The 27,841-nt window shown below is 50.6% G+C and overlaps 2 protein-coding genes across 3 annotated transcripts; one reads left to right on the forward strand and one right to left on the reverse strand.

Annotated features, from left to right (window-relative positions):
• Positions 1–713: 713 nt before the first annotated feature.
• NAPSA (napsin A aspartic peptidase) lies at positions 714–9,370 on the reverse strand. Its single transcript, XM_027617317.2, has 9 exons — positions 9,109–9,370; positions 5,593–5,734; positions 5,381–5,504; positions 5,069–5,187; positions 4,518–4,717; positions 3,429–3,551; positions 3,042–3,186; positions 1,227–1,325; positions 714–1,018 (listed from the first exon to the last, which is right to left on the reverse strand). The coding sequence occupies exons 1-9, from the start codon at positions 9,180–9,182 to the stop codon at positions 779–781; spliced, it is 1,266 nt and encodes a 421-aa protein (XP_027473118.1). The 5' UTR covers positions 9,183–9,370; the 3' UTR covers positions 714–778.
• An 11,590-nt stretch (positions 9,371–20,960) lies between these two features.
• On the forward strand, positions 20,961–27,636 carry NR1H2 (nuclear receptor subfamily 1 group H member 2). 2 transcript variants are annotated; one of them, XM_027617304.1, is made up of 11 exons: positions 20,961–20,979; positions 21,074–21,195; positions 21,310–21,443; positions 22,049–22,110; positions 22,191–22,322; positions 22,686–22,976; positions 23,058–23,320; positions 23,537–23,716; positions 24,397–24,496; positions 26,460–26,668; positions 27,048–27,636. In XM_027617304.1, exons 4-11 carry the CDS (start codon positions 22,068–22,070, stop codon positions 27,192–27,194), a joined length of 1,365 nt encoding a protein of 454 aa, XP_027473105.1. In that variant the 5' UTR covers positions 20,961–20,979; positions 21,074–21,195; positions 21,310–21,443; positions 22,049–22,067; the 3' UTR covers positions 27,195–27,636. The 2 variants fall into 2 exon arrangements, with proteins under 2 accessions (XP_027473105.1, XP_027473104.1); XM_027617303.1 differs by having other exon boundaries at positions 21,074–21,191.
• The last annotated feature ends 205 nt before the right edge of the window (positions 27,637–27,841 follow it).

Below are 27,841 nucleotides of genomic sequence, written 5' to 3' on the forward strand. Positions count from 1 at the left end.
TCTCCCGGGTCTCCCACCTCCAAAACTGGGATTTGGGCCGTCTTACCGCCCCCCGGACCCTGTGCCTTCTCCCCCTCCCCCGTACTCACCCCAAGTCGAGGCGGGGCGGGGATGGGGGAATCCGGGGCTGGCGTTGGGGGAGGGGTGACCCAGCCCCGGCAGCTCAGGGCAGCAAGAGGCTGCGGAGGGGGGGGAATGACATCATCGCCGGAGGAGGGACAGCACAGCTCCCCCCAACCCGGGGGCTTCAAGCCCCGCCTTTATGGCGGACCCAGGGGTCTCAGAATCCCAGGGGAGAGAGGAAGAACAGAAGACGAAGTCTGCGGGAATCGCATCCCCACCCCTTAAAACAAGGGTTGGAAAGCCCTTTACGATTCAGCCACCACCCCCCACTGCCACCTGTCGCTGGCGTCGCGACCTGTCGCCTCCCACGCATGTTGTGGCTGCGCCCGCCCCCGGCAAAAGAACGCGGCCTGGAATACAAGGTCCGTGATGCTCCGCGGTGCCGGGCGCCTTTGTCTATAGGCGGCATAGGCGAAGGGCTTCATGGGATTCGTAGTACAAGGCCCCCGCACCGGTGGGAGCCCTGCTGGAGAAAAGGAGTGATTCCTTTCTCCTTCCTTTCTTCCTCAACTCCAGAGAGCTGAGCACTAATTTTTCTCTCCAAAAATCGTGCGCTTAAAATTAAAAAAAAAAAGGGGACCAAGGTAGGGTCAACGTAAATAACGGATTTTTACTGAGTGGCTGGGCCTCGGCTACCCACTCGGTGCGCATGCGCCTAATCAGGGCGCCAACCAGAGAACTGCGCCCGCGCGGACCCACCCCCTCGTGGTCCTGCTCCCGGGGAGCGAGCGCGCGCCAGCCCCACTCGGGCACCGCCTGTTAGGTTCCCGCGATCGAAGACCGCTACGTAGGACCGCAAGAACACATCGCCGAGAATCCAGAGGGGCCCTGCAGGCGGAGGCATGTCCAGGACCTGGAAGCCAGACAAGCAGAGGCGGACACCACCCCGAGCAATCTGCAGGGCGACAAGAGAGGCCACTGGGTGTCACGCGCACCGAACCCTCCTCTTCTTCCCGGGGAGCCAGAGCTTTGCCCCCTCCCACTATCCCGGGCACCAGAAGTGTTTCTGTGGCCCCTCTTCGGTCCTGGTGATGTCTCATTCCTAACTCCATCCTCTCAAATCCCATCTTATTGCATCTCTCTGACTTGTGACGGCCACCTACCTGGATGACATAGTCCTGGGCTGTAAGGTTAAACCAGACCCCACCAAGGAGGAAGGAGATTGGAGGAAGCGTTGGAATTTTCGAGCACTGGATGAGGTACTGAAGGAGAAGAGGAACAAGTGGAGTTGAGGGATTCCTGCTTAAAATAGGTACTCAGGGCCTTGTGTGGTCAAGCTCTGTTGCTAGCCTTACCAGCTCTCCCCGCAACACACATAATTATTGCCACTTCCTTTAGGCTCCCTTTTGATCAAACCTTCTTTTCCTGCATCTACTTGTGGATCAAAAACTGCTGGCCCCGTGAGGGACACCGAGCCCGCAGTTGTATTGAAATTGTCTTAGAGTTTCAAAAATGTTTTAAAACTTATTTACCAACTGTACACCACGGTGGGACCGGTTGTATCCTTGGAGTCTGCTGCTGTGCAACCTTAGACAAGTTACTTAACCTCTCTGTGCCTCAGTTTCCAATTTGAAGGTGTAGTTGATAGTAATACTTCATAGAGATGTTGTGTGAGAAATAAATGAGTTAGTTTGGAAGAATGCCTGACACATAGTAAGAGTGTTATTATTCACGAACCAGGAGGTTTCAGATAATGTTTTCAGCTTTCTCCAACAAACCAGAAGATCTGGCTTTCCCTCCATGGAAACACTTGGCTGGAGCTGAGTGGCCTAGAGCTGCACTTTTTAGACTGATGGGGTACCTGCTCCCCAGTTTGCCTCCAATCCCACCACCCCCAAGTACCTAAGAATACAGTATTAGGCTGTAAATATTGTAAATGTTTACATTTGTAAATGACTGTAATGTAAATGACTACCAGGAAGTCGATCTTCCTTAAAAACCAATAGTAATTACCTTGTTGGGAAGGTAAGGAATGTTGAGGAGAAGTTGATTTCAAGTGTATATATTTCTCTTGAGAGAGATGACAGCATCAAAGTGTTGTTCTAAGTACCTTAAGTGGGTTAATTGATTCAATCCCCACAACATACCTAAGAGGTGAGTATTAGTGATTTAGAGGTTAGGAAACTGACGCCAAGGGACATTAAGTGACTTGTCCAAGACAGCACAGCTCGTAAGTGGCACAGCTGGATCCCTACCCGGGCAAGCCACACCGAACCACTATGATCTCCCTGGTTCCCTTGGCTCATTACAGGCCCACGTCCTAGGCATTTGACTTGGAGACGCACAAACTGAGTTTTCTCCACCCTCGCAGAAGTGCCAAAGAACAAAGGGATAGAGTTACAGAAAACCTGACCTGGTAGGACCCTGCCCCCACCCCAAGAGCTGCAGGGCTTCCCGGCAGAGGAGTGAGTGAGCAGCTTTGATGTTGCACCGTGGCCCCCCTCCAGGCCTGAAACTCTTGGCACGGCTTCTGTGAGCCTCCACTCTCCTGTGCCTCGGGCTGCTTCTGCCCTATCTCCACTTCTGCTCTATGTGGATGTTCCCCAAGGCTGCTCCTGGGACCTCTTCTCGCTCCCAGAAAGGGCTCCCCTCTTCCATGGCTCTGATCACTGTCTGAGGGCTGATGGCCGCTCACTCTTTCTGGGCTTCCTCCACAACTCCCCAGGCCTCTGCAGCCTCCTTAGGCTTCTCATTCCCATTCAGTCCTGAATAAACCTCCATCACCATCTCCTCCTGTCCAGAGTCACTCAGCAGAGGCCCAGGAGGTGTCCTTGCTCCTCCCACTACCCCCAGCCTGTCACTCAGGATGCCCAGTGCCTTTTGCCCTGGGATCCCTCTTAACCACTATTCCCAAGCTCAGGCCCTAGCATCATGCCCAGTGTTTGCCATCAAAGCCCCACCAGACACCGGGTCCTCACCTCCCCCAACAGAAGGGAGACTCCTCCAATGGCTGCATGCAGGGCCTGGATTTCTTCAGTGGGTCCTGTGATGAGGGATGTGCCTGTGTCCAGGATGGCAGCACAGCCCTGGGCACAAAGAGTCAGCCCTGTGCCCACGTTCACACTGTGAGGGGCCAAGGGGTGGACATTGGAGCCATCGTCCTAGGAGTCCAGGCCCTCAGCCCTTCCTCCCTCAAACACCGCAGCCCTAACCGAGTCCCTTCCTCCCTCAGACCCAGGAGTCTGCGTCCCCAGCCCCCTCCTCCCTCAGACCCAGGAGTCCAGGCCTCCAGCTCCTTTCTCCCAGGACACTGGAGATTAGGCTCTAGCCCATTCCTCCCAGACCTAGAAGGGCAGGTCCCTCACCGCTCCATGTGGATCTGCCAGTAGGCAGGGATCGTGACTGGCAAGAAAGTGAGGGGTGGGATATAGTGAGCTGGATCTGAGCCACCCAGAACCAGCTCTCCTCCATCTGCTGCCGCAGGATCCCTGCAGAGGCAAAGTGCTGTCAGTGTCTTGGGTGTTTCCCTTGCCAGCCCCAGGAGGGGCCAAGGAAGGGCATTCCTGCCAAGGGAAGGTCTCCTGGTTCTAGGTGGGGGTAGCGGGATGCAGGCAGAGCCTAGATATTGGGACTGGAAGCTAAGCAAGAAGTGAAGGGAAAGGGGACTGTTCTTGATGAAGGTCAGGATTGTAGGGTCCTGGGGGCTTTCCGAAGTGGGGATGGGACTTCTTGATATGGCTGTGGAAGATAAGAACTTTTGGGGTGGAATTTATGCGAATTGGCTCTGGCAGTTGTGACTTGGGCAGAAGTGAGGTGACTTTCTGGGTATGGTGAGACCTTCTGAATTGTAGGTCTCATAGTTCAGAGGTGGTAGACTTCCTAGTTGGCTGAGAGTGGCGGGGAAGAAGGGCAGTGATTCCTGGAGGTGGCGGAGGAGAGGATCTACCCAGAGGTAGATGGGGCTTCCTGAATGGGTTGGACATCAGGGTAACTGAAAGGGCATAGGATTTTATGCTTGTGGGGGATGGGCCTCCAGAGGGAAGGTAGGGACTTCCTGGGTGGTGGTTGGGGCTTTCTGAGCATAAGGTCCAGCTTCCTAAAAGGTAGGTGGGACGTCTTAGATTAAAATGGGTAACTTCTGACTTCTGGAATGTGTTCTCAAATGGCATTTGGGCTTTCTGGACAGTGAAGAGGGGGTTCCTAAGTTGAGTAGGTAGGGCATGGAGTTTCCTGGTTTGGGTTTGAAACATGGAGCATTTGAAATGATGGTGAGTGTCTTTAGGAGGTCTTAAGGTTGCTTGGTGAGTGGGACTTTTGAACAGGAGTTACTTATATTGGGTAGGTGATTTGGTGAGTGGAGGATGAGACTTCCTTTATTGGGTAAGGGACTGCCTGAAAACAGAATGTCCTTCTTGGGGCTAGGACTCATAGGAAGGTAGACCCTTCCCCATTACCTGTTGAGGTAGAAGGAGAAGACAGGCTTATCCAGTAGCCCCTGGTCCACCAATGTATCCAGCGGGGGCCGAACTCTTCCCACAGCCAGAATGGGGAAACCAAGGCCCAGTATCCCATCGAAGTGGGCAAAAGTGAAGACCAGGCTGGGCTCCCACAGAGCCTCTCCAAAAATCACTGATGCACCCTTAATTCCTCCAATCTAGGGATAGATGCAAATGGGGCAAGTTACTTCTCGGAGGACATTACCTACATAACCCTGAGGACTTCCAAACCAAGGCCTGAATCCCATACCTGGAGACTTCTGAAAACAACTCCAACTGCCTAGGAAGCTTTGCTTCCGGACTTAAGAAGCCCACCCCTTTAACCAGGAAGCCCCACCCCCGCTTGAGAAGCCCTGCCCCTTTTACCCCAGAAGCCCCGCCCCCTACTTCAGAAGCTTCATCCATTTGCCCTGGAAACCCCACCTCCTAAACCACCGCCCTAAGCCAGATTATTTTAGACATTGGGGTTCTCCCAGGCTCAAGTCTTCCTGGGGTCAGTGGTCACGCACAGTCAGCTTGTCCTCACTCAGGATGCCATCTAGCTTCCCAGTTCCATACTGAATGGCAAACTTGGTCCCATTGGGTTGGAAGGAGCTGGAGGCCTTGGAGTTGAAGCGGTGGTGGAACCCTAGGTCAGAAGACCAGGGAGGTGTCACTGGGGAAAGGGAATCTCCCCAATGCCTCCTGCCTTTGTGACCTTGTCACCCCTGAAGTCATGTCAGAAGAGAACAGTGCCTCGAAAATCCTTGGGAAGCCAAGAACCAGCCCCCTCCTTCTCCCATCACCCCTGTTCAGCCTTATTTTCCCCCATGAAAGCTCACAGCAGGGCAGACTGAAGAAGTGGCATCTTATGGATGGGACCCAGAGATTGGAGGAGCCAGTGTCAAAGACGACAGAGAAGTTTTGTGGGGGTGTTCCCAATCCAATTTCCCCATAATACTGGACCTGATGGCAAAACAGGAGAGAGGGGGAATGAATAGCTTGACTTCTTAAGCGGGGAGGAGGGCAGAGGCTCTCTGGGACTGTGACTCACATTCATGTAGTTAGAGAGAGCTACCAAGATGGGCTTGTCCCCAGGGGATGGGGCCCCCAAACTGGGGGGCACTGCCGGCTTCCCCCATCCCCTCAGTGGGTTCAGGGTCCCACGTCCAGGGTAGACTCGGCGGAGAGGGATCCTGTGGGGGAGAATACTGACAGTTAGGAAACTACTCTTCCTGGAGACTCTCTATAACAGAATTTTCCAAATAGGATATAATGATAAAGGGAATGTCTCTATGGCCCTAAAATAACTGTCATTACCAGAAAGCCTACAATAACAACCTTCGAGGAAACCCAACCAAACACATAGCAAACCATGATGACAAATTTCCCCAAAGACTTTACAAGAGTGAGCCATCCCAAACAGACCTTTCCCAGAATCTTTCAATAAGAGACATTCCAAATAACAGAAAATAAGCCATCCTCAGGAAGTTGACATTCACAAAGGTTTCCAAAGACCCTAAACATAAAACTAGCCTTTGCAAAAACCCTCCCGTGCATGCTTCTCATCATGATGTCGGAGGCTATTTTCCTTACTATTGGTGGGGGGGGGGGGGGGGGAGAGGACAAGCACCAAATCCCAATTTCATTCTTTATACTAAACTACGTTCCAGGGGCGCCTGGGTGGCTCAGTCAGTTAAGCATCTGCCTTTGGCTCAGGTCATGATCCCAAAGTCCTGGGATCGAGCCCCGAATCAGGCTCTCTGCTCAGCGAGGAGCCTGCTTCTCCCTCTCCCTCTGCCTGCCTCTCTGCCTACTTGTGCTCTTTCTGTCAAATAAAGAAATAAAATCTTAAAAAAAAAATAAACTACATTGCAGATAATCAAAGACGTAAGGTGAAATGTAATTTTTTTAAGATTTTTTTAAATTTATTTGAGAGAGAGAGTGAGCGAGAGAGAGAGAGAGAGAGAGAATGAGTGGGGGAGGAGCAGAGGGAGAGGGAGAAGCCGACTCTTCCCTGAGCAGAGAGCCCAACGTGGGGCTTGATCCTGATCATGACCTTAGCTGAAGGCAGACGCCCAACTAACTGAGCCACCCAGGTGCCCCGTGAAATGTAATATTTAAGAGCACTAGAATGAATTAAAATGTTTAAATAACTCTGGCTTTTTAAAGCATGATAACAAGAACAGAAATCATTGGGGAGAATGTTGATGAATGGGACTCTAAAATTTTAAACCTTTGTACTCCCTTCCTCCAACACACAAAGCTTTTTAAAAAGTTTTTTAAAATCTAGGGGAAATAATTACAAGTTATATGTCAAAGAGTTAATATCTTTAATATGCAAAGAGCTTTTACAAACAAATAAGAATAAGATAAACAGCCCAGCATTGGGGAGACAATTCTCCAGGTTCTCACATTTCCAAAGAGGGACTTTGTCAAGGATTTCCTTTAGTGAACAGCCTTGGGAGAGACAGTGTCTCCCTCTGGGGCAAAGAGCAAGCAGGTTTATGATCCATTATAAAAGGCTCAAGTTCCCTAAACTTAGGGTTCCTTTCCTGTATTGCACCTCACTGCATGTGCAGGTCAGCCAGCTCTCTTCATCTCACCCCGTGGGAATGGGTTCAGAGAACTGATACCCTGGCTACTACTGTTGCCAAGAGTAGTAACCTGTCCTTGTCTCTGACCTGGGAGTCTTGTGTCTTCTATGAGCAGCCATGAAAGGAAATTGTGGCAAGCTTGACATTTGGTAGGAAAATAGGCAAAGGACATAAGCAGGCAAAAGAAGTACAAACAGCTTCTAAACAAATAACATCGTTTTATGTTAGATGTTCAACCCCAATAGTCATCAAAGGAATACAAATGACAAGAGTCAGAAACCTTTTTGGACCCTGCAGATTGGCAAAGAACCATGAATACTCACTGTTGGCTCAGGTCTATAGTTTGATACAAACTTTCTGGAGGATGGATTTGGCAAGTATGTATCATAGGGCTTAAAATTGTACACACCTTTTAGCCCAACTTAATTTCAGTTCAATGAATTTCATCTCTAGGAGATCACTGGACAAGTGCACAAAGATGTGTTTATGAGGATGTATCTAATTTTGAAAACTGGAGACCAACTAGGTAGGACTTGGCTCTGCTATGAAACATGAATAGAATGGAATCCATTCAACCACTAAAAAGGAGAAAGTAGGGATGCCTGGGTGGCTCAGTCTGTTAAGCATCTGCCTTCGGCTCAGGTCATGATCCCAGGGTCCCGGGATCGAGTCCCGCATTGGACTCCTTGCTCAGCGGGGAGACTGCTTCTCCCTCTGCTGCTCCCCCTGCTTGTGCTCTCCCTCTCTCCTCTCTCTGTCAAACTAATAAATAAATAAATAAATAAATAAAATGTTTATGTGTCAAATTAAAAAAAAAAAAAAAGGAGAAAGTAGCCCTCTATGGCAGTGGTTCCCAAAATTTGGCAGGAAGAGGAATCACCTAGAGCAGGGGTGATGGGCAAAGTTTTTTGTAAAGACTTTGCCCACCATCTGTCTCTGTTGCAACTGCTCCTCTCTGTCAGTATAGCGTGGAAATAGCCCTGGACAGCATAACTGGGTTTTGTCAAACTCCATTTGCAAAAAAAAACAGGTAGCAGGATGAATTTGGCCCTTGAGTTGAGTGTTTGCCAACCCCTGACCCAGAGCTGAAATTCAGATCTTGTAGTTTCTGATTGACTAGGTCCGAGATGGAGCCTGAGAATTTACATTTCTACCAAGTTCCTGGATCATGCAGATGCTGTTGGTCCTGAAATGACTCTCAGCGAATCACTGCCTTTTGCGCTGGCTTGGGAAATGGCGGTGATCTTTTAGTTTCAAAAAGCAGGTTAGCAAACATCCTGTGTGCTAATATTTTTGTACCTCCTTGGAGCCCCGCTCCCTCACTCACATCTTTGCCACGCCCTCTCCCCGCCCCCATAACTCAATCTTTGAGAGGTTCAAGAATGTCAAGTGCGGAAAATGTTTCTTGGAAGAGGACCCTCCTACCCCCCCCATCAAGAGTTCCAGGGGATGGGAGAAGAGAGGAGAAGAAGTGAGAGATTGGAGTGGGGGGCACCAGAGGCCAGGGGAGGGGGGAGGTCACTGGGGTCCCCAAAACTGGACTTCTTGAGACCTAAACAGTTTGGAAGATGTGACTCTGGGGGAGTCACAGCTCTGAGTCTCTAAGATCTTGTTGGGTTGGGGTGTGGGAGTCGCATGTCTGGAGACCCCAGTACCAGATCATCAGAGCTCAGGGTGGGATCTATGGGGGCCTCCCAAAATTTGCCTGGAGAGGAGAGAGAAGGAGTCGTCCCAATCGAGGGTCTCCGGGTTGGAGGACCTTGGACTGAAAGGGCTGCCCTCTTAGGACCTATCAGGGTAGAAGCCCTTTTGGGGTGAGAGCCACGTGTGGAGATCTGCGAACCCAAGAGATAGGAGTCATGGCTCCTGGGGTGCCAGGCTTGGGAATCACTGAACTGGGGGGCCCCCAGACTTAAAGGGCAAGAGGGGGAGAGTCCGTCCCAGGTTTGGGGTGGTGACGGGGTCCCCAGTACCGGATCAGCGAGGCCCCGGCAGGCTCCACAGTCAGCGGCGGCAGAAGCAGCAGCAGGAAAGGTAGCCGGGACATCTCTGGGGACCCCGTGTAGACCCGTCCGCCTTTTCTTCCCGCGGGGACTCCACCCTGTGCCCCGCCCACCTCCGGGGTTCGGAGGTGCCCGGAACGTGAAGGCTCTCTGTGGGTGAGGGGGGACGGGGGGCGGGAAGCGCCTGGTGTTCCTGGAGGGAATGTGTGGAGTAGTTTTGTAGGGTCGGCGGAGGTGTCAGCGCGCCTCGCTCCGACTTCAGTGGTGGGGGAGGGGCAATCCTTCCGCTGTGGTCACTCTTAACTGTGACTTTCATTTCACTTCACTTTTCTGAGACTTATTAACCACAAGGGTTTTCTTGGGCAAGAGAAGGGAGGGCGGGTGTTTTTGAAGGGTCTGGGGGAAGGGGAAGAGGGTTAGACTAGAGGCGCTACGGCCCATGATAAGTGGGACCCCCGACTCTCACGGGTTTATTTGGGAAATACTGAAACACACACACACCAAAAAAAAATAGCCCATAGCCCCATCACCATCGAAAGAGCATAAAAATAGTTGGCAGCGTCTTTGTCTCTGAGCCTGCCCCCTTTCACATTGACTTAGTGTCTCAAATATGAAATGAGCATCAGAAAAATCCAGTTAAAATGCAGATTCCTAGGCACCACTCCCAGGGATTCTGATTCCAAAGGCCTGAGATGGAGCCCTAAGAATCTGAATTTTTAGACAAGCCCACTGATCAGGGAGCCGCAAGCATTTCCGAGACTATTTGATGTTTTGATTTTCTAGCTTAGATTTACAAATCAATATCAGCTTGCACATTTTTTTAAGTAAATAAAAGCAGACTGTACTTATTGATCAGTAACTTATGTTTCTTTTTCTTCACGTAACCATATACCTCGGGCTTCAAGAAAAATTGAGAGGTGGGGCGCCTGGGTGGCTCAGTTGGTTAAGTGTCTGCTTTTGGCTCAGGTCATGATCCTGGGGTCCCGGGATCAAGCCCCACATCTGGCCTCGGTTCCCTGCTCAGCAGAAGACTGCTTCTGCCCCTCACCCCGCTCATGCTCTCGCGTGCTCTCTCTCTGAAATAAATAAAATCTTTAAGAAAAGAGAGAGAGGGACGCCTGGGTGGCTCAGATGGTTAAGCGTCTGCCTTCGGCTCAGGTCATGATCCCGGGGTCCTGGGATGGAGCCCCACATCAGGCTCCTGGCTCAGCGAGGAGCCTGCTTCTCCCTCTCCCTCTGCCTCTCCCCCTGCTCATGCTTTCTCTCTCTCTCTCTCTCTGTATCTCTGTGTCTCAAATGAATAAATAAAATCTTTAAAAAAGAAAAAAGAGAGAGAAATTTAGATGTAACGTACATATGGTAAAATGTACAAATCTTAAGTGCACAGCACTATGGCTTTATTTATTTTCCCTGACAAATTATTATGAAGATTTTTCAAGCAGGTAACAAAGTTGAAAGGATTGTATAGTAAACCCCATCACCTAACACCTAGATTCTGCAATTCGCATATTTTGCTGCATTTCCTCTGTTACACATCTATCCAGCTGTCCATTCCTCTATTCGTCCAACAGCCCATCTGTTTTTATTTTATATATATTTCAAATAAGTTGCAGACATTATATTCCTTACCCCTAAACACTTAGCATTGACATCGTTAGCTTGATGGATTTTTGCATATGTATATGCTCCAGTAAACACCACCCAGATCACGATATAAGACATTTCTAGCTCCCCGGAGTGAGAAGGTTCTTTCTCACTCTCTTCCAGTTGGTGTCTCCCCAAAAGTAACTAATACCCTGACCTCTATGACCACAAGTTAGTTTTGCCTGTTTTTGAATGTTACATAAAATGAAGCACATGAATACTCCCTTTGTGCCCGGTTTTATTACTCAGTTTTATGTCCTTGAATATCTTTAAAAACCGGGTGGGGTACTTGACTGGCTCCATCAGTAGAACATGCAACTCTGGATCTCGGGGTGGTAAGTTCGAGCCCCATGTGAGATGCAGAGATTACTTAAAAAAGTAAAATCTTAAAAAAAAAAAAGATCAGAGCATATAGATTTACTTCATTCTTTTTTTCTCAAGCCCTTAATTATGAAAAATCTCAGACATACAGCAAAATGGAAAAATTTTTACAGTGAACACGCATATACCCACCACCTAGATTCTACCATAGCTATATTTGCTTGATCACATTTCTTTTTTTTTTTTTTAGAAGATTTTATTTATTTATTTGACAGAGAGAGCGAGAGAGCACAAGCTGGGGGAGAGGCAGAGGGAGAGGGAGAAGCAGACTCCCTGCCGAGCAGGGGGCCGTATGCAGGCTTGATCCCAGTACCCTGGGATCATGACCTGAGCCAAAGGAAGATGCTCAACGGACTAAGGCACCCAGGCGCCCCTTGGTCACATTTCTATCCATCTCTCCATCTCTTTGTCTAAAGTGGTTCTCGACTGGGGAGCTCTTTTCCCTACAGGGACATTTGGCATCATCTGGGGATGTTTTGGCAGTCACGACTGGGGTGGGGGTATACTGGCATCTAGTGGGCAGCGGCTAAGGAAGCTGTTAAGCATACTACAAAGCACAGGACAGCCCCCACCAACAAAGAATTGCTTGGCCCCAAACGTCAGCAGTGCACTATTCTGTCTATTCCTCAATCCATCTGATTGTCTTGCTTTCCAGGTAAGTGGTGGGCATCAGTATCCTTCGCCCCTTCTACTCAGCATATCTCATTCTTCAAACAGCTACACTGTATTCCAGGGGCGCCTGGCTGGGTCAGTCGGGAAAGCCTGGGACTCTTGCTCTCAGGGTCCTGAGTTCAAGCCCCATATTGGGTGTAGAGATTACTAAAACAAACTTAAAAAAAAAAAAGCCACATGATATTCCAGAATATAAATGTAACACTATATAATCCTTGCCCTAGGTTAGTTATTCTCCTTTTTCAATATTATAAACAATTTATTTTATAAATAAAATAAAATCTTAAAAAAAAACCCCAACTAAATCTTTAAGACTCATTATGACAAGTCCTGTGCCAATCCTTCTCCCATTTTTTCCTCCCAAGAGGCAACCACTTTCATTTCTTTTCTTTTATTTATTTTTTTAAGATTTTATTTATTTGACAGAGAGACACAGTGAGAGAGGGAACACAAGCAGGGGGAGTGGGAGAGGGAGAAGCAGGCTTCCCGTGGAGCAGGGAGCCCAGTGTGGGGCTCGATCCCAGGACACTGGGACCATGACCCGAGCCGAAGGCAGACGCTTAACGACTGAGCCACCCAGGCGCCCCATTTTCATTTCTTTTACCTAATAAATGTGGCATCGTTTCCACATCTCTAAGCACAGTTATGTTGCTATTCTTGCTTTGTCGGTTTTAGGCATTATCCTCTGTTCTGCTGACTCAGAAAATCAGGATTTAGCTCCCTTTCCTCCCTCTACCCACACTTCTTACACACACTCTCCCCTTTCCTGTTTAATACGGTTATGTAATTATTTTGGTTAGATCAATACCAAGTATTGGGGCTCCTGGATGGGGTTACAAAGTGGGGGGAGGGGATCTCAGGCAGAGAAGTGGGTCTAAGAGCCCCAAGTTTCAGGACGTATTCTCAACAGCACCTTGAGGAAGCGTGGGCATTTGGTGAGGGGAATACTAAGCAAACAACAGGTCAAGGGGTGTACAAATAATGATGCAAGAGAGAGAAGGAAACATTGCAAGAGGGAAAGTCTTGAGTAGGGAGAGGGAAGGGATTCAGAGCCCAAGTGGAGGGATTGGCCCTTATGGATGGTCCAAACATGGTCATGGGAGAGCCAGCAGTGTATGTACCTCTGTATGTGAGCTAGCAGTGTCCCTGGGGTAAGCATAAGGAAGTTTTCTTCTGGCGGCTTCTATTTTTTCAGCAAAAGAAGAAGTGAGAATGAAGGGGGGAGGGGTGCTGGAGGTTTTGAGAGAGAAGGTGAGAACATGATTGCTTAGAGGATGGAGAACAGAGCCAGAGAGGCCTTGCAGATCGGTTCTGAATGTTCACTTGAGCTCTGCTGTCACACAGCTCAAGTATGTCCACTCACAAGCTCAGCTGGGTGGGAGCAGGTACAGAAAAGGCAGAGTCCATTTTAACCAGGGTTGGGGTTTGGCCAGGCAGGTGTGAGCGAGGGAGAAAGAGCAAGGCAGGTAATGTAATGTGTGCAAGGACATGACTGTGGTGCTTGCCCACAGCATCTAAGAAAGGGAGAGAGGACATGAGAGGAGGTGAGGCAATAGAGAAAAAAAGGGTAGGACCAAAGGATCAGAGGTACCAATGGCATCATGGAATTGAAAGGCCCTTTATGCGGCGCCTGCGTGGCTCAGTTGGTTAAGCATCTGCCTTCAGCTCAGGTCATGATCCCAGGATCCTGGAATTGAGCCCCGCATTAAGGCTCCCTGCTCAGTGGGGAGTCTGCTTCACCCTCAGCTCCTTCCCCCGCTCATGCTCTCTCTCTCTCTCTTGCAAATAAATAAATAAATAAAATCTTAAAAAAAAAAAAGAAATGCCCTTTATGATTTTGGCCCCATTCCCTTTCTGATATTACCTCTCCCCACTCCTCCTCTCTCATTCAATCTAGCCACATTGGCCTCCTTGTTGTTCCACAGACAAACCCAGTCATGCTCCTGCCTCAGGGCCTTTGCACAGGCTGTTCTGCCCGAGTGTTTTCCCTCCACAAAAACCTTACTCAGCCCCTCTCCTCCTTCAAATTTTTACTTAAATATCACCTTCTTAGCGAAGTCTACCCTGAGCACCCTATTGAATGTGGCAACCATCCTCTCCCCAAATTTCCAATCTCCTTTACCCTCACCTATTTTTTTTCGTAGCACTCAACCTCTGAACATTTAATTGACTCTAAGATGTCATCAGTTGTAAGCCATGCGTATCTTAGAATCAGTGATACTGCCTAAACTGGTAATTCTGTTATCACATTGAATACCTGTTTCCCCATTATAATCTAATCTCCACAAGAGCAGGGATCTTGGTTTGTTTCATTTACCACTGTGTCCCCAACACCGAGGACAGTGCCCAGCATCCAGCAAAGCCTCAAGAAAATACTTCCAACAACCCACTTTGAACACCACTGCTTTAGGGGATTTCCCTGACACGGAAGACGCAGAGTCAGTTTCTCCACAATAAATCTTACCACATCTCCCCCTCCTCTGTCTTGGCAGCTGGAATATTCAGTCTCCACCCCTCAGAATCCCCTCACCCGGATTCTGCCTCCAGTCCTAATTCTTGCTCGCCCCAAGTAAGTGATTTCTGAAAGGTGCTGCCTGCAAATTCCCAAAACGGCCACACGGTGGTGGTGTGGGCCTATTTTCCCAGCCAAGATTAGTCTGTCCCCAGCCACCTCATCAGTTTCTTTGGGTTTTTGTTTTGTTTTCTCAGAGTCCTCGTCATGATTTATTCACTCTAAGAACCATACTCCCAACACCTAGAAATGAAAAGCCTTGTGACTATTCCCTATTCGCTATGGGGGAAAACATTTCTAATCAGTCTATTTTACATGACTTCCGACAATACAGTTTCCTTTGTTTTTTTCACATCAACTTCAACATACATTTTCTGAAAGTCTTAAAAATTTAGTATACATGCTATAAGAATGGTGGACTCTACACACAACATTTTTACATTAACAATAATACTCAATGAGCTTTTTGGAATTATGAAGAACCAGTCTCTCTCTTTTAAAAAAAAATTTTTTTTTTTTTTTAATTGGGGTGGTCAATCAGTGGCTCAATGGGTGAAGCGTCTGCCTTTGGCTCAGGGTCCTGGGATCGAGCGCCATATCAGGCTCCCTGCTCAGCCGGGAGCCTGTTTCTCCCTCTGCCCCTCCTCCCACTCGTGGGTGCTCGCACTCTCTTGCTCTCTCTCTGAAATAAATAAATAAATAAATCTTTTTAAAAAGTTAAAAATTTATTTATTCATTTGAGAAACAGAGAGCACGAGAGAGCAGAGGCCGGGGAAGAGCGGAGGGAGAGAGACAAGCGGACTGTGAGCTGAGCTAGACTCTCAGAACCCCTGAGATCATGACCCGAGCCAAAAGCTTAACTGACTGAACCACCTAGGCACTCCTTGAAAAACCACTCTCAATTTGACATAGTTTACTGTAATCCAACAGGCATTTTTAAAAAATATGTATTTATCTATTTATTTATTTTAGAGAGAGAGCTTGGGCGAACAGAGGAGGGACACAGGTAGAGAGAGAGAGAGAGAGAGAGAGAGAGAGAGAGAGAAGCTTGGCTCCCCACTGAACTCAGAACCCCACGTGGGGCTCAATCCCACACGCTGAGACCATGACCTGAGCTGAAATCAGGAGTCAGACGCTTAACCAACTGAGCCACCTAGGCACCCTGGCATTTTGTGTTTTTTAAGAATTTTATTTTTAAATAATCTCTACACCCAACGTGGGGCTTGAACTCCCAACCTGGAGACCAAGAGTCACATGCTTTTCCGACTAAGCCAGCCAGGCATTAGCGGGCAAGCATTTGTTAAGCTTCTACTCTAAGGAAGCAATTAAAATTTTTTTTTAAATTTTTTATTTGTATTTATTTATTTATTTTTAAGATTTTTATTTATTTATTTGACACAGAGACAGAGATAGTGAGAGAGAGAGAGTACAGGCAGGGGGAGCGGCAGGCAGGCAGAGAGAGAGGGAGAAGCAGACTCCCCGCTGAGCAGGCGCCGGATGTGGGGCTCGATCCCAGGACCCTGGGATCATGACCTGAGCCGAGGGCAGCCGCTTAACCGACTGAGCCACCCAGGTGCCCCCCCCTTTTTTAAGATTTTATGGATGGATGGATGGATGGATGGATGGATGGATGGATGGATGGATGGATGGATTCATTCGTCAGAAAGAGAGAGACAGAGAAAGAAAGCGAGGCAGGCAGAGGGAGAAGCAGGCTCCCCAACGAGCAAGGAGCCCAATTGGGACTCGATCCCAGGACCCTGGTATCATGACCTGAGCTGAAGGCAGATGCTTAACCAACTGAGCCACCCAGGCGCCGTTTTTTAAATTTTTTTAAATGGTACCTCCCCAGTTTCTTGAGCTGAAGTCCTGAAACATCAGGGTCTTTCCAGCCTCCCCTCCATTGTAAAAGAAGGAGAATAAATGCTTCATCCCTGGCTGCCCTCTGCCCAAGGTAGGTGGGAGATGTCTTCTGAACACACTCAACAAATGGGACCCCATCACCCCTCTTTTGTCACACAGTGTTTTGTGACCGGGTAGACCTCCTCCACCAGACCAGGAGGACTTGGAGGTGAGGCTCAGTCCTCATGCCTTTCTGGGTCTCCAGACTCAGTCTAGCACAATCCCACCGAAGGACTGAGAATTCAATGGGGTAAAGGATTACCAGATTTTTCAAGCCACCATTTTATGTAATCATTTAGCAGCCTTGTAAGAGAGGGATTATGATCCACACTTCACAGAGGGTGGAAACTGAGGTGTGGGGATAGGGGGAGGGAATGGCCCTGGTGCGCTGCTCGGTGGCATTTGAACCTCGGTCTTGAAGTTTCAGACACCTTGGAGTCAGCCCAGACACTGGCTTTCACTCAAATCGGCTATTACTTTTGCTTGTGTTCCATTGGCCAGAACCCAGTCACGTGGTTGCACATAGCTGCAAGAGTATGCTGGGAAACGTAGTCCGCTGGGGTCACCTAGGGTAAGGGAACGTTTTTGTGAACATTGAGCCAATGTTGGACACATCCGACCCACAAGGCCTCCTGATCCGACCGCCCTCTGGTATGATCTTGTCTTGCACCCTCCCCCCATCCCCACTTCACTCAGCTGCTTCTACTCTGGCCTACTTACCGATTTTTTGAGTATGCCAAAATTATTCCTACCTGTCTTATTGATCACTTTATTACGATTTGGCCACAACTTTGGAAAAATTCTGTCCCACGCGGCAATGCTGCCTGAGGCATTTGAGCTGATGATGCAGCCCTCCTGTGTCAGACTGCTCTGTCGCTTTTAAATTTACAATAATTCTCTCTTTTAAAGTAAGATCTGGCTGCCATATTGTGTCTCTTGTGCACCTATGTTGAAGTGGATATCACTTTGTTAAAAATTAGTTTCTATTTACACATCATTTCTGTCGCAGTTGGTGAAGTAAAATGATATTTTGGTATGGGGACATAATTCAGCTACATTATCTTTGGATTTCATTTCAGAATAGTAAAGGCAGGGGCATTTGGGTGGCTCAGTTGGTTAAGCATCCCAGAATTGGTTTCAGCTCAGGTCTGATCTCAGGGTCATGGGATCAAGCCCTGCAGCCGGTTCCACGCTCCGCAGGAGTCTGCTTGAGTTTCTCCCTCTGCCCCTACACCCTCCTCTCTCAAATAAATAAATAAATCTTTAAAAGAAGAATAGTAAAGGCAGAATTACACATTACAAAATGACTGTGAGAAAAAGGTAATAGAATTAGCCATCAAAGAAGTATAAATTAAAACCACAGTGAAATATCACTTCACACCCACTAGAATGGCTATAGTCAAAAAGACATAAAAACAAGTACTGGTAAGGATGTAGAGAAATTGAAATTCTTAAATATTGCTGGTAGGACTGTAAAAGGTGCACACAGTTAGGCAGTTCCTCGAAAGGTTAAACATACAGTTACCACATGACCCAGTAATTCCCCTTCTAGGGGAAATTACCCAAGAGAGGTGAAAGGTATGTCCGCACAACAGCTTGTATATATAAATGTTCATAGCAGTGATATAGCCAAGAAGAGAAACAATCCAAATGTCCATCGCTGTTGAATGGATAAATAAAATGTGGTCTATGCACACAATGTAATATTATTCAGCCACAACAGAAATTAAGTACAGAAGCGTGCTACAACATAGGTGAACCTTGAACACATTATGCTAAATGAAAGAAGCCAGACACTAAGAACAGATATAAGATTCCCTTTATACAAAATGTCTAGAATGGGGAAATCCATAAAGACAAGGAGTAGATTAATGGTTGCCTGGGGCTTGGGGGATGGGATAATTGGGGGGTGACTGTTAGTGGGTATGGAATTTCTTTTTTGGGGGGTGACAAAAGTGTTTTTTTTTTTAAGATTTTATTTATTTATTTGATGGAGAGAGAGACACACAGCGAGAGCGGGAACACAAGCAGAGGGAGTGGGAGAGGGAGAAGCAGGCTTCCTGCTGAGCAGGGAGCCCAATGCAGGGCTCGATCCCAGGACCCTGAGATCATGACCTAAGCCGAAGGCAGACAGTTAACAACTGAGCCACCCAGACACCCCCACAAGTGTTCTAAAAGTGATTGTGGTGACAGTTGCAACAATTCTGTGAATCTACTAAAAACCATTGAATTATACACTTTAAATGGGTGAATTTTATGGGTATGTGAATTATACTTCAATTAAGCTGTTACCAAAAAATTAGGGGACATTGGATTAGTTATTAATGAAGACATTGGTCTGCAGTTAGGGTCAGATAACAAAACTGCCACTGACAGTGTTGACCTTAAAAATAAAAGTTACTTTACCAGCAAAAAAAAAATGTGGAGGGGGGGCTTATTTGGGAATAGCAGAGAACTGCAATTCTGGATAAACATGCTATGGTCAAAAACCACAGGCCAGCCCAACAAGAGAGGAACATTATTTAATGGAGAAGAAAGAGGAAGTTGGGAGGGGTTGTTTTGATCGAAAGTCCATTGGAGAAAAGCAAGAGTTCAAGGTGATGATGGTTTCTCATTGGCTGAGTCTGGGGTAGCTAATTTCTTGGAGGAGACGCAATGTACATCTTCCCCCTGTGGAGCCTGTCACTGAGGATTCTTTCCTGTTGAGGATTCTTCTGTTGGGATCTGTAATTGACACTTCTTCCTGTGATTGACCATCGGAGTGGTCACCACAATCACTTTTAGAACACTTGTGGGGGCGCCTGGGTGGCTCAGTCATTAAGCGTCTGCCTTCGGCTCAGGTCATGATCCCAGGGTCTTCTCTCTCCCCAGGAGAGCTCCCGCTCCATTTTAGTGAGGTTTTCCTTTATTAATTTTCACACTGGATGCTTAGATGTGCAGGCACTGCCCTTCCTGAATTTTCACACCCTTCCTAAGAACCAGGAATAATTTCCTCCATTTTACAGGTAGGTCAACTGAGACTAAGGGTGACACGACCTGCCCCCAAGCTGTTATAATTTACTTTCAGTCTACTTCAGGCTTTTGCACTGTTCTATAGTGAGAAGTTAAAAACAACTCTGGCATCCCCAAGAACAAACACAATTCTCACGTATTAGGCTCCCCAAGAACACAGTTCTCATGTATTAGGCTCCTTATTTGAACCTGGCCCGGTTCATGTTTTTGTTTTTGTTTTGTTTTGTTTTAACCTCATTTAATTGTAATGACAATCCAATGAGCTCTTGTTGAACCCACTTTGGAAGAGAAAACAGGCACGGGGTAAATAGCTTGGCTCCACATTACACAGCCAAGGAAGTGAAAAACACTGGTTCATACGTCATAGTAATCACTCCTTTTATTGGTAACACCCTCAGATTCGTAGCTTCAAGGCCATGTGGGAAGGGACAAGACAAACTATAAAAGAGCATGGCTTGGGGCGCCTGGGTGGCTTAGTCGATTAAGCATCTGCCTTTGGCTCAGGTCATGATCCCAGGATCCTGGGATCAAGTCCAGCATCAGGGTCCTTGCTCAGCGGGGATTCTGCTTCTTCCTCTGCTGCTCCCCCTGCTTGTGTTCCCTCTCTCTGTCAAACAAATAAAATCTTAAAAAAAAAAAAAAGAGCGTGGCTCATACGTTCCAACTTCTTAAAGAAATGGATATATGCTCCATAGAGATCTGATTATCATCAAGGAAAGATTTCGGGACGGTTTCCTTCTTTTACCTATTCAAGTACTGTGAGTTTTCTTTTTTTAAATTTTTTGTTATGTTAATCACCATATATTACATCATTAGTTTTTGATGTAGTGTTCCATGATTCATTGTTTGTGCATGACACCCAGTGCTCCACGCAGAATGTGCCCTCTTTAATACCCATCCCCCTACCCTCCTCCCCTCTAGAACCCTGTTTGTTTTTCAGAGTCCATCATCTCTCATGGTTCGTCTCCCCCTCTGACTTACTCCCCTTCATTCTTCCCCTCCTGCTATCTTCTTCTTTTTCTTTTTTTTTAACATATGTTGCATTATTTGTTTCAGAAGTACAGATCTGGTGATTCAACAGTCTTGCACAATTCACAGCGCTCACCGTAGCACATACCCTCCCCAATGTCTATCACCCAGCCACCCCATCCCTCCCACCCCCCACCACTCCAGCAACACTCAGTTTGTTTCCTGAGATTAAGAATTCCTCATATCAGCGAGGTCATATGATACATGTCTTTCTCTGATTGACTTGTTTCAAGTACTGTGAGTTTTCTTTAAAAGCTATGATTTTTATCATTTGGGTATGAGACTATGTCTTTTTTTGTTTTTGTTTTGTTTTTAGTTCTTCCTATTAACAAGTTACTTTTTTAAATGTATTTTTCCTGGATCTAAGTTTGTAATCGCGCTGCTTTAAAATCAATTCATTTAAAACCAATAAGCAGCGCGCCTATAAAATCAGGAAACTTGTTAACAACCAAAAAAGGACAAACATGCTTCAAATCAAACGTGTGCGGAAAGGAGCTAAAGGTCGGGAGAGCTATGCCAAGTAAACTCTTGGCGGCGAGCCCCGAGAGGCACAGGGATGAGTTAAAGCCGCCCAGCTCCGGGCCGGAAGGTTTGGGACTGGCCACGCCCCGCCTCCGGCCCGCGCTCGGTTGAATTGGTCCGGAACTCTTTTGCCAGGCCTCAGTGGAGCTTCCCCAGACTGTAAACTTCCGGTGAGTATACAACTTCCGTGCGGGGCAGCCGATTTGGCTAGTCCTAAGCGGACCGGAAGTCCGTCACTCCTGACTACCCGCCCCTTTCCTAAAGTGACGCACGGCGGGGTTGCCGGAAGAAGTGGCGAAGTTACTTTTGAGGGGATCCGAGAAGCGGCGGCGTGCCAAAGGATACAGAGAAGGAGGAGGAGGAGCAGAGCAAGGGGACAGAGGCAGGTGCATTAGAGTATGGGGAGACGCGGGAGGTGCCCCGGGCCCGGGGCTTCCCGGCGTTCCCCGCGCCGCTCCGCTCAGCCCCCTTTCTCTCCTTTGCCCCCTTCCCTTCCGTAGCTCGCGCTGCCTCCGGTTGTTTCCAGGGCAACGGGAGTAGGAGACCCCGCGAGAGGCCACCCACAAGACCCTCGCACGCAGCCATGAGCCCCGCCCCCCACTGGTGTTCGGAGAGGGGCGGGACCTGGAGCGAGGTGTGGGGGCGGAGCGTGATGGGAGGAGGGGGAGGCGGGGCATGATGGGAGATGGGGCGGGATCTGGAGGAGGGGTACCGGTGGGCGGGGCAAAAGGGTGGGGCGGAGCATTATGGGTAGAGTGAGGGTGGAACCTGGAAGGTTTGGGCGGGACTTAGAAGGAAAAGATGGGGGCGGAGCGTGGGGGAGGAGGTGGGGTCAGAGTGGGGATTGGGGGTGCTCCTTCCGCAGAGGTGGGGAGTAAGAGTAGGTAAGGTGAAACTTGGTGGGGTGGAGGAAGTGAGGGCGGAGCACGATTGAGGCCGAAAGGGCACGACCTGGAAAGAGGGAGTGGGCGGGATCTGGAGTGGGTGGAGCTTACAGGGGCGGAGTCTAGGTGGGGTCAGGGTGTGAGACCCAGCAGAGACCAGGAGCGGTAGGGGGTGGGCTGTGTCAGACCCGGAGGAGAGGCTTTATAGGCTGGCAGGGATTAGAGGTGGAGTCTGTATGCAGTAAAGGAGGAGTCTGGAAAGATGGGAGACAGAAGTGACCCATCAAGCCCTGGGGCTGGCCTAACCTGACCCTTCCTAGCCCCACAAGGCTCTCAGTCCCCCTGTATTCCGCAGGTTGCTCCGTGACTCCACCATGTCCACCCCCACCACCAGTTCCCTGGACACCCCCTTGCCTGGTGAGTGACCTCTTTACCAGCCCAGTCCCCACCCGCATCGCACGCTTGTCAGGAGAACTCACTGTGCTTCCCTCCCCCAGGAAATGGCCCGCCTCAACCCAGCGCCCCCTCTTCTTCGCCAGCTATAAAGGAGGAGGGTCCTGAACTGTGGCCTGCGGGTCCAGACCCTGATGTCCCGGGCAGTGATTGGGCCCGCTCAGCCTGCAGCGTGGGTGAGCTGGGGCTCAGGGGCAGGGGCTGGGAGTTGATGGGGGGTATGGGAAGGGGATCTAGGAAGGGAAAAAGATCAGGAATGAGGATGGGAGCCTCCCAATTCCTCATTGATTTTTTTTTTCTTCCATACCTACTTGCCACTTCTTTTTTGGCGTGTGAGCAGATTTTTTTTTTTCCTACTTGACACCTCTTATCGTTGTTTGTTTTTTGGGGTTCACTGACACACGCGCCTTCTGAAGTGCCATCTCCCTGGGTCACTCTCTGTACTCTGGCTCTTTGTTTCTTCTGTCTTGCGGGGCTCACCGTCTGGCTGCTCTTTCTGTGTGGCTCCGTGTCTCATGGCTTCTGTGCACCTGCCCCAGTCGTTCCAGACCCTGCAGAGGAACCAGAGCGCAAGCGGAAGAAGGGCCCGGCCCCGAAGATGCTGGGCCATGAGCTGTGCCGCGTGTGCGGGGACAAGGCCTCCGGCTTCCACTACAACGTGCTTAGCTGCGAAGGCTGCAAGGGCTTCTTCCGGCGCAGCGTGGTCCGAGGCGGGGCCCGGCGCTATGCCTGCCGGGGTGGCGGAACCTGCCAGATGGACGCCTTCATGCGGCGCAAGTGCCAGCAGTGCCGGCTGCGCAAATGCAAGGAGGCGGGGATGAGGGAGCAGTGTGAGTGCCGGGGCGGGAGCCGTGCTGGCCGGGCCGCTGCCCAGCCCTGGGGCCTCTGCTGAGGCCCGTGTCTCCCGATAGGCGTCCTCTCGGAAGAACAGATCCGAAAGAAGAAGATTCGCAAGCAGCAGCAGCAGCAACAGTCGCCCGCAGGGCCAGCGGGCCCCAGCAGCTCAGCCTCTGGGCCCGGGGCCTCCCCTGGAGGGTCTGACGGAGGCGGCCCGGGCTCCGGGGAAGGCGAGGGTGTTCAGCTGACCGCTGCTCAGGAACTAATGATCCAGCAGTTGGTGGCTGCGCAGCTGCAGTGTAACAAGCGCTCCTTCTCTGACCAGCCCAAAGTCACGGTACTGCCCCTCCCGTGGCCGGGCCGGCCCTGAGCCCCGTGGGACCGCCGTGAGCCCCCTGGGGTGGAGCCGGCAGGGCAGGAGGGAGCCAGGCTCCAGGGGGCAGGGCCTTGCAGACGAGGGTCTCCCAGGGCGCGCTCTTTGCCTCCAGGTGTCCCCACGGCCTTGGGCTCAAGGGAGGAGGCTGGAGAGTGACCCTGGCCCCTGTATCCCCAGCCCTGGCCCCTGGGTGCAGACCCCCAGTCCCGCGATGCCCGCCAACAGCGTTTCGCCCACTTCACGGAGTTAGCCATCATCTCAGTCCAGGAGATTGTGGATTTCGCCAAACAGGTGCCTGGCTTCCTGCAGCTGGGCCGCGAGGACCAGATCGCCCTCCTGAAGGCGTCTACCATTGAGGTAATGGGCAGCCTGGCTTGCCCATCCTCAACAAGGCCCTTCCTTCCTGCCCACGAGGAAGCCCAGGGTTAAGCCTCAGGACAGCTGTCAGGAGCATGGTGATGAGCCGCGTTCCTCCCGTTGTTGCCCTTGTTGGGAGGATACCCTACAGGAGGATGTGAAAATGCTAAACAGGTCATCCGAGCCCCCCATGAGCCAAGGAGAAAAAGGAAACGGGCTGAGGCTGAGAAAAATTGAGGATTGGGCTGGAACGCCGCACTTTAAAGAATGTGGTGCTGGGAAGGCTGTTCGGGAGAGTTGACATTTAAACCAAAGCCACCATAACAAATCGGCATTGAGTTCGTAGCGTATACCGGGCTCCATTCCAAGTGCTGGGTATGTGGCAGTGAACGAAAGACAGTGTCCTCATGCCTCGAAACCAGCTGGGGGGGGGGGGGTGAAAGCCTAAATGGAGGGTGCCGTGGGCACTAAACCCGCAGGAGAGAGAGCTTGGAGTGTCTGACACGCTGACTGCAGGCTGGGGTGGCTGAAGGAACAGGGGCAGGGGCAGAGGGGCGAGGGATGATCCTGGTGAGATTAGGTCCCCCCCACAGGCCACGAGAGGAGAGACCAGTGGCTAAAGGGTCATAGGGACTCCTGGAGCCCCTACCCTTGCCTACTCCTCTCCCTGCTGCCCCCAGATCATGCTGCTAGAGACAGCCAGACGCTACAACCATGAGACGGAGTGCATCACTTTCCTGAAGGACTTCACCTATAGCAAGGATGACTTCCACCGCGCAGGTACGGCAGAGTGGGCTGGGAGGGTGCAGGGCCGGTGCCCCTGCTGGGCGCCTCATTCTTGTCTGAGGCTCCATTCCTTTTTTCCAAAGCCGGGTGAGCCAGCCTCGCGTTGAGTTAAGGGTATCTGTATTGAGTGTCATGCCTCCGCAGTGGGATGCAGTGCAGGACGAGGCAGGGGGGTTTCTGCTCTCACACAGGACATTTTAATACAAATTAAGAGAAGACACTCCTTCCTCCCAAAACCTGGTGTCACTGTAGGGAGGCTGGATCTCAAGTCTGTTGTGAAGGACGCGGCTCAACTATATGGGGCAGTCCTGGTCCCTGCCCTCCAAGAGCACTTACCTAGGGATGTGACCTAGGCAGTGGGCTTCTGGAGGAAGTGCAGTTGAACTGAGGCCTGAGGCAGTGAGATACGTCAACGATTAGGGAAAAGGGATTTGGGGAATAGCATTGCCCACCAGGGAACCCCATGTACAAAAAGGCTGTGTTTCTTCAGTCTCAGCTTCCTCTGTAAGTCCTGCTCTCTCCCATCATTTCTTCCTGGGGCACTTGTCTGTACTCTCACATGTGCGTTCCTAACCCCATCTTCTTCCCTTCTTCTAATCCCTGACCATCTCAACCTGCTTTGAGTATGAGCATGATAGGGGAGCACTGGGCGGGGAGAATGTTTCTGGCAGGGGGCTCAGCATGTACAAAGGCCTTGAGGTGAGGGAAGAGCTGGAATTACAGGGAGGCCCAGGCATCTGGAGCACAGGGAGATGGGGCTGGAGAGAAAGTTGGGGTCCTACCACTTCCCTCCGTGCTCTGCCACTGTCCAACGTCTCTCCCAGGAACATTGCCGGGTGCCCTCACTGGGTTCTCCCGAATGTGTCTGTTCACACAGCAGTCAGAAGGGTCCTGTTCATACCAAGTCAGCTTATGTCCCTCCTCTGCTCAGTACCCTGCATGGCTCCTGTCTCACTGGGAGACAAGCCAGAGTCCTTGCCATGGCCCACAGGCCCTGCAGGGACCTCTCCGCACTTTTCTCCCATTGGTCACCCTCCTTCTGCCACATTGGCTTCCTTCCTTTGGTTTGAACCCACCAGCTGTGCTCCCACTTCAGGGCATTTGTAGTTGCTGGTCCCTCGGCCAACATGGGTGACCAGCTCATCCTGGTTTGCGTGGGCGCTTCGTGGTTTCAACATTGAAAGTCTTGAGGCCCACACAAAGCTGCCCAATTCTGGGCAGAACAGACAGGTGGTACCCACCTGGAGCACTCACACATCCTCGGGACTCGTCGCTTCTGCTCCTTTGGGTTGTCCCTCAAAGGTCCCCCTACAGTGAGGCCTTCCTACAGTGTCACCTGGCAGTGGCCACCTTGTCTAAGATGTTGATTTGGTTCTCAGTGCCCCCGTTACCCTTCTGTGCGTTAACCTTGATCCAGCAGCGCCCATCCCTGTGACAGGCTGGATGGTTTACTTACGTGTTTGCTTAGTCTGTCCTCTCAACCCGCAAATGCAAGTTCCACAGGAGGGGAGGCTCTGAATTGGAAACGGCTCTACCCCGGGGCTTGGCACATTAGTAGGTGCTTGATGAAGTTTGATGACTGAATTAATGAACCACTCTTGGGAATGAGGTTAGGCTTTACTCTAAGCCACGGAAGCCACTGCAGGGTGATGCAGCGTGACCTAGGTTGAAAAATCCTTCCTTTTCCTTAGGTACAGGGAAGGCAGGATGGGGTAGTAGGAAATACTGAATAAATGTTCGCTCTTGTTACTCATTCCTTGATTCAGGCAAGGGCTAGGGCACACTTAACCATGTGCCGGGTGCTCGTCTGAGTGGGGACACCAGTGAACAGACATGACAAGGACACTAGAATTACCGCCGTTTTCCTCACCCCGCTGACTAAGCAGCGTCGGGACCCGAGAGTGGGGCCAGTTTGGGGCTGGGGGAGCTTATCAGGCCAGGCCTCCTGCCCCCACAGGCCTGCAGGTGGAGTTCATCAACCCCATCTTCGAGTTCTCACGGGCCATGCGGCGGCTGGGCCTGGACGACGCCGAGTACGCCCTCCTCATTGCCATCAACATCTTCTCGGCTGACCGGCCCAACGTGCAGGAGCCGAGCCGCGTCGAGGCCCTGCAGCAGCCCTACGTGGAGGCCCTGCTCTCCTACACGCGCATCAAGAGGCCACAGGTATGCGGCTCCTGGAGCTACCCAGAGCCCAGCCCCTCCTGAGGCCCTGGCAGGGCCAGGAAGTCCACACCCACGTGGAGTCAGCCTGGGGCTGAGGTCTTGCTTCCTCATCTGAGCCTGGATCCCCTGGCAGCCACTCTGAGCTCTGGTTGATGTCCTCTCCTTAGAGTCTGTCCTCAGGCCTCTGTCCCCTGACTAAGGAGCCAGGCCTGGTGCAGGCATAGGGGTGGGAGGGCCCCACACTCTGCCCCGCCACTCCCTACACTGCTGTCCTGGCTCAGCCCAGGGAGGGAGGCCCTCCTGGTGGTCCAGGTGGGCTGACCAGAGCCTCACAGGCAGGAGCCCGGCCAGCGCCCACCTTCCTCCCGTCCCCCTGCAGGACCAGCTGCGCTTCCCTCGAATGCTGATGAAGCTTGTGAGCCTGCGCACACTGAGCTCTGTGCACTCAGAGCAGGTCTTTGCCCTGCGGCTCCAAGACAAGAAGCTACCGCCTCTGCTCTCTGAGATCTGGGACGTCCACGAGTGAGGGGCCTGGCCACTCTGCCCCACAGCCCTGCACCCTCCAACGAATGGACATTGTCACCCCTTCCTCCTCCTGGAGTGGGAAGAGGCCAGGCCTGGGGTCCCACCTTGTGGCTTAGAGCACAAGCCTTGGCCACACCAGCCCTCAGCCCTCGGATGAGCCCAGTTAGGGTCCAGGAGGCTCCCTCCCTGCCCACTGAGTCTTCCTGGGAGGGCTGGATGGGTCATAGATCCCAACCTCTGACTCTCCTAGCACTACCAGCTGCCCTCCCCACCCAGCTTACACCTCAAGCTCACTGCGCAATGCACCTTGAACAGAGGGATTGGGGGGCCTGTGGCTCTCCCCTACAGCCTGAGAAACCACAGGCCCCCTCTCTGTGTTCCTTTTATTTAATAAAAACTAAAAAAAGACAAAAACAGGAAAATAAAGTATGACTAGAAATCTGCCCTGAGCCAGAGTGAGTCTAGCATATATACAGGGGATGGGCTGATAGGGTCTTTATTGACACCAGCCTCCCAAACCTTTACTAGGCTGGTGGAAGGTTCAGGGTGATGTGACTGGGCTCTGCAAGGGGGTAGGGGGGAATTGCAGGAGAGGCTGACAGCCTTGGTGTCCTCTCCGTGTGCAAGGTGAGTTGGAGCCTATTGAAG

The sequence above is a fragment of the Zalophus californianus genome, chromosome 17, assembly GCF_009762305.2.
Source record: "Zalophus californianus isolate mZalCal1 chromosome 17, mZalCal1.pri.v2, whole genome shotgun sequence".
In the NCBI taxonomy this organism is placed as follows: Eukaryota; Metazoa; Chordata; class Mammalia; order Carnivora; family Otariidae; genus Zalophus; species Zalophus californianus.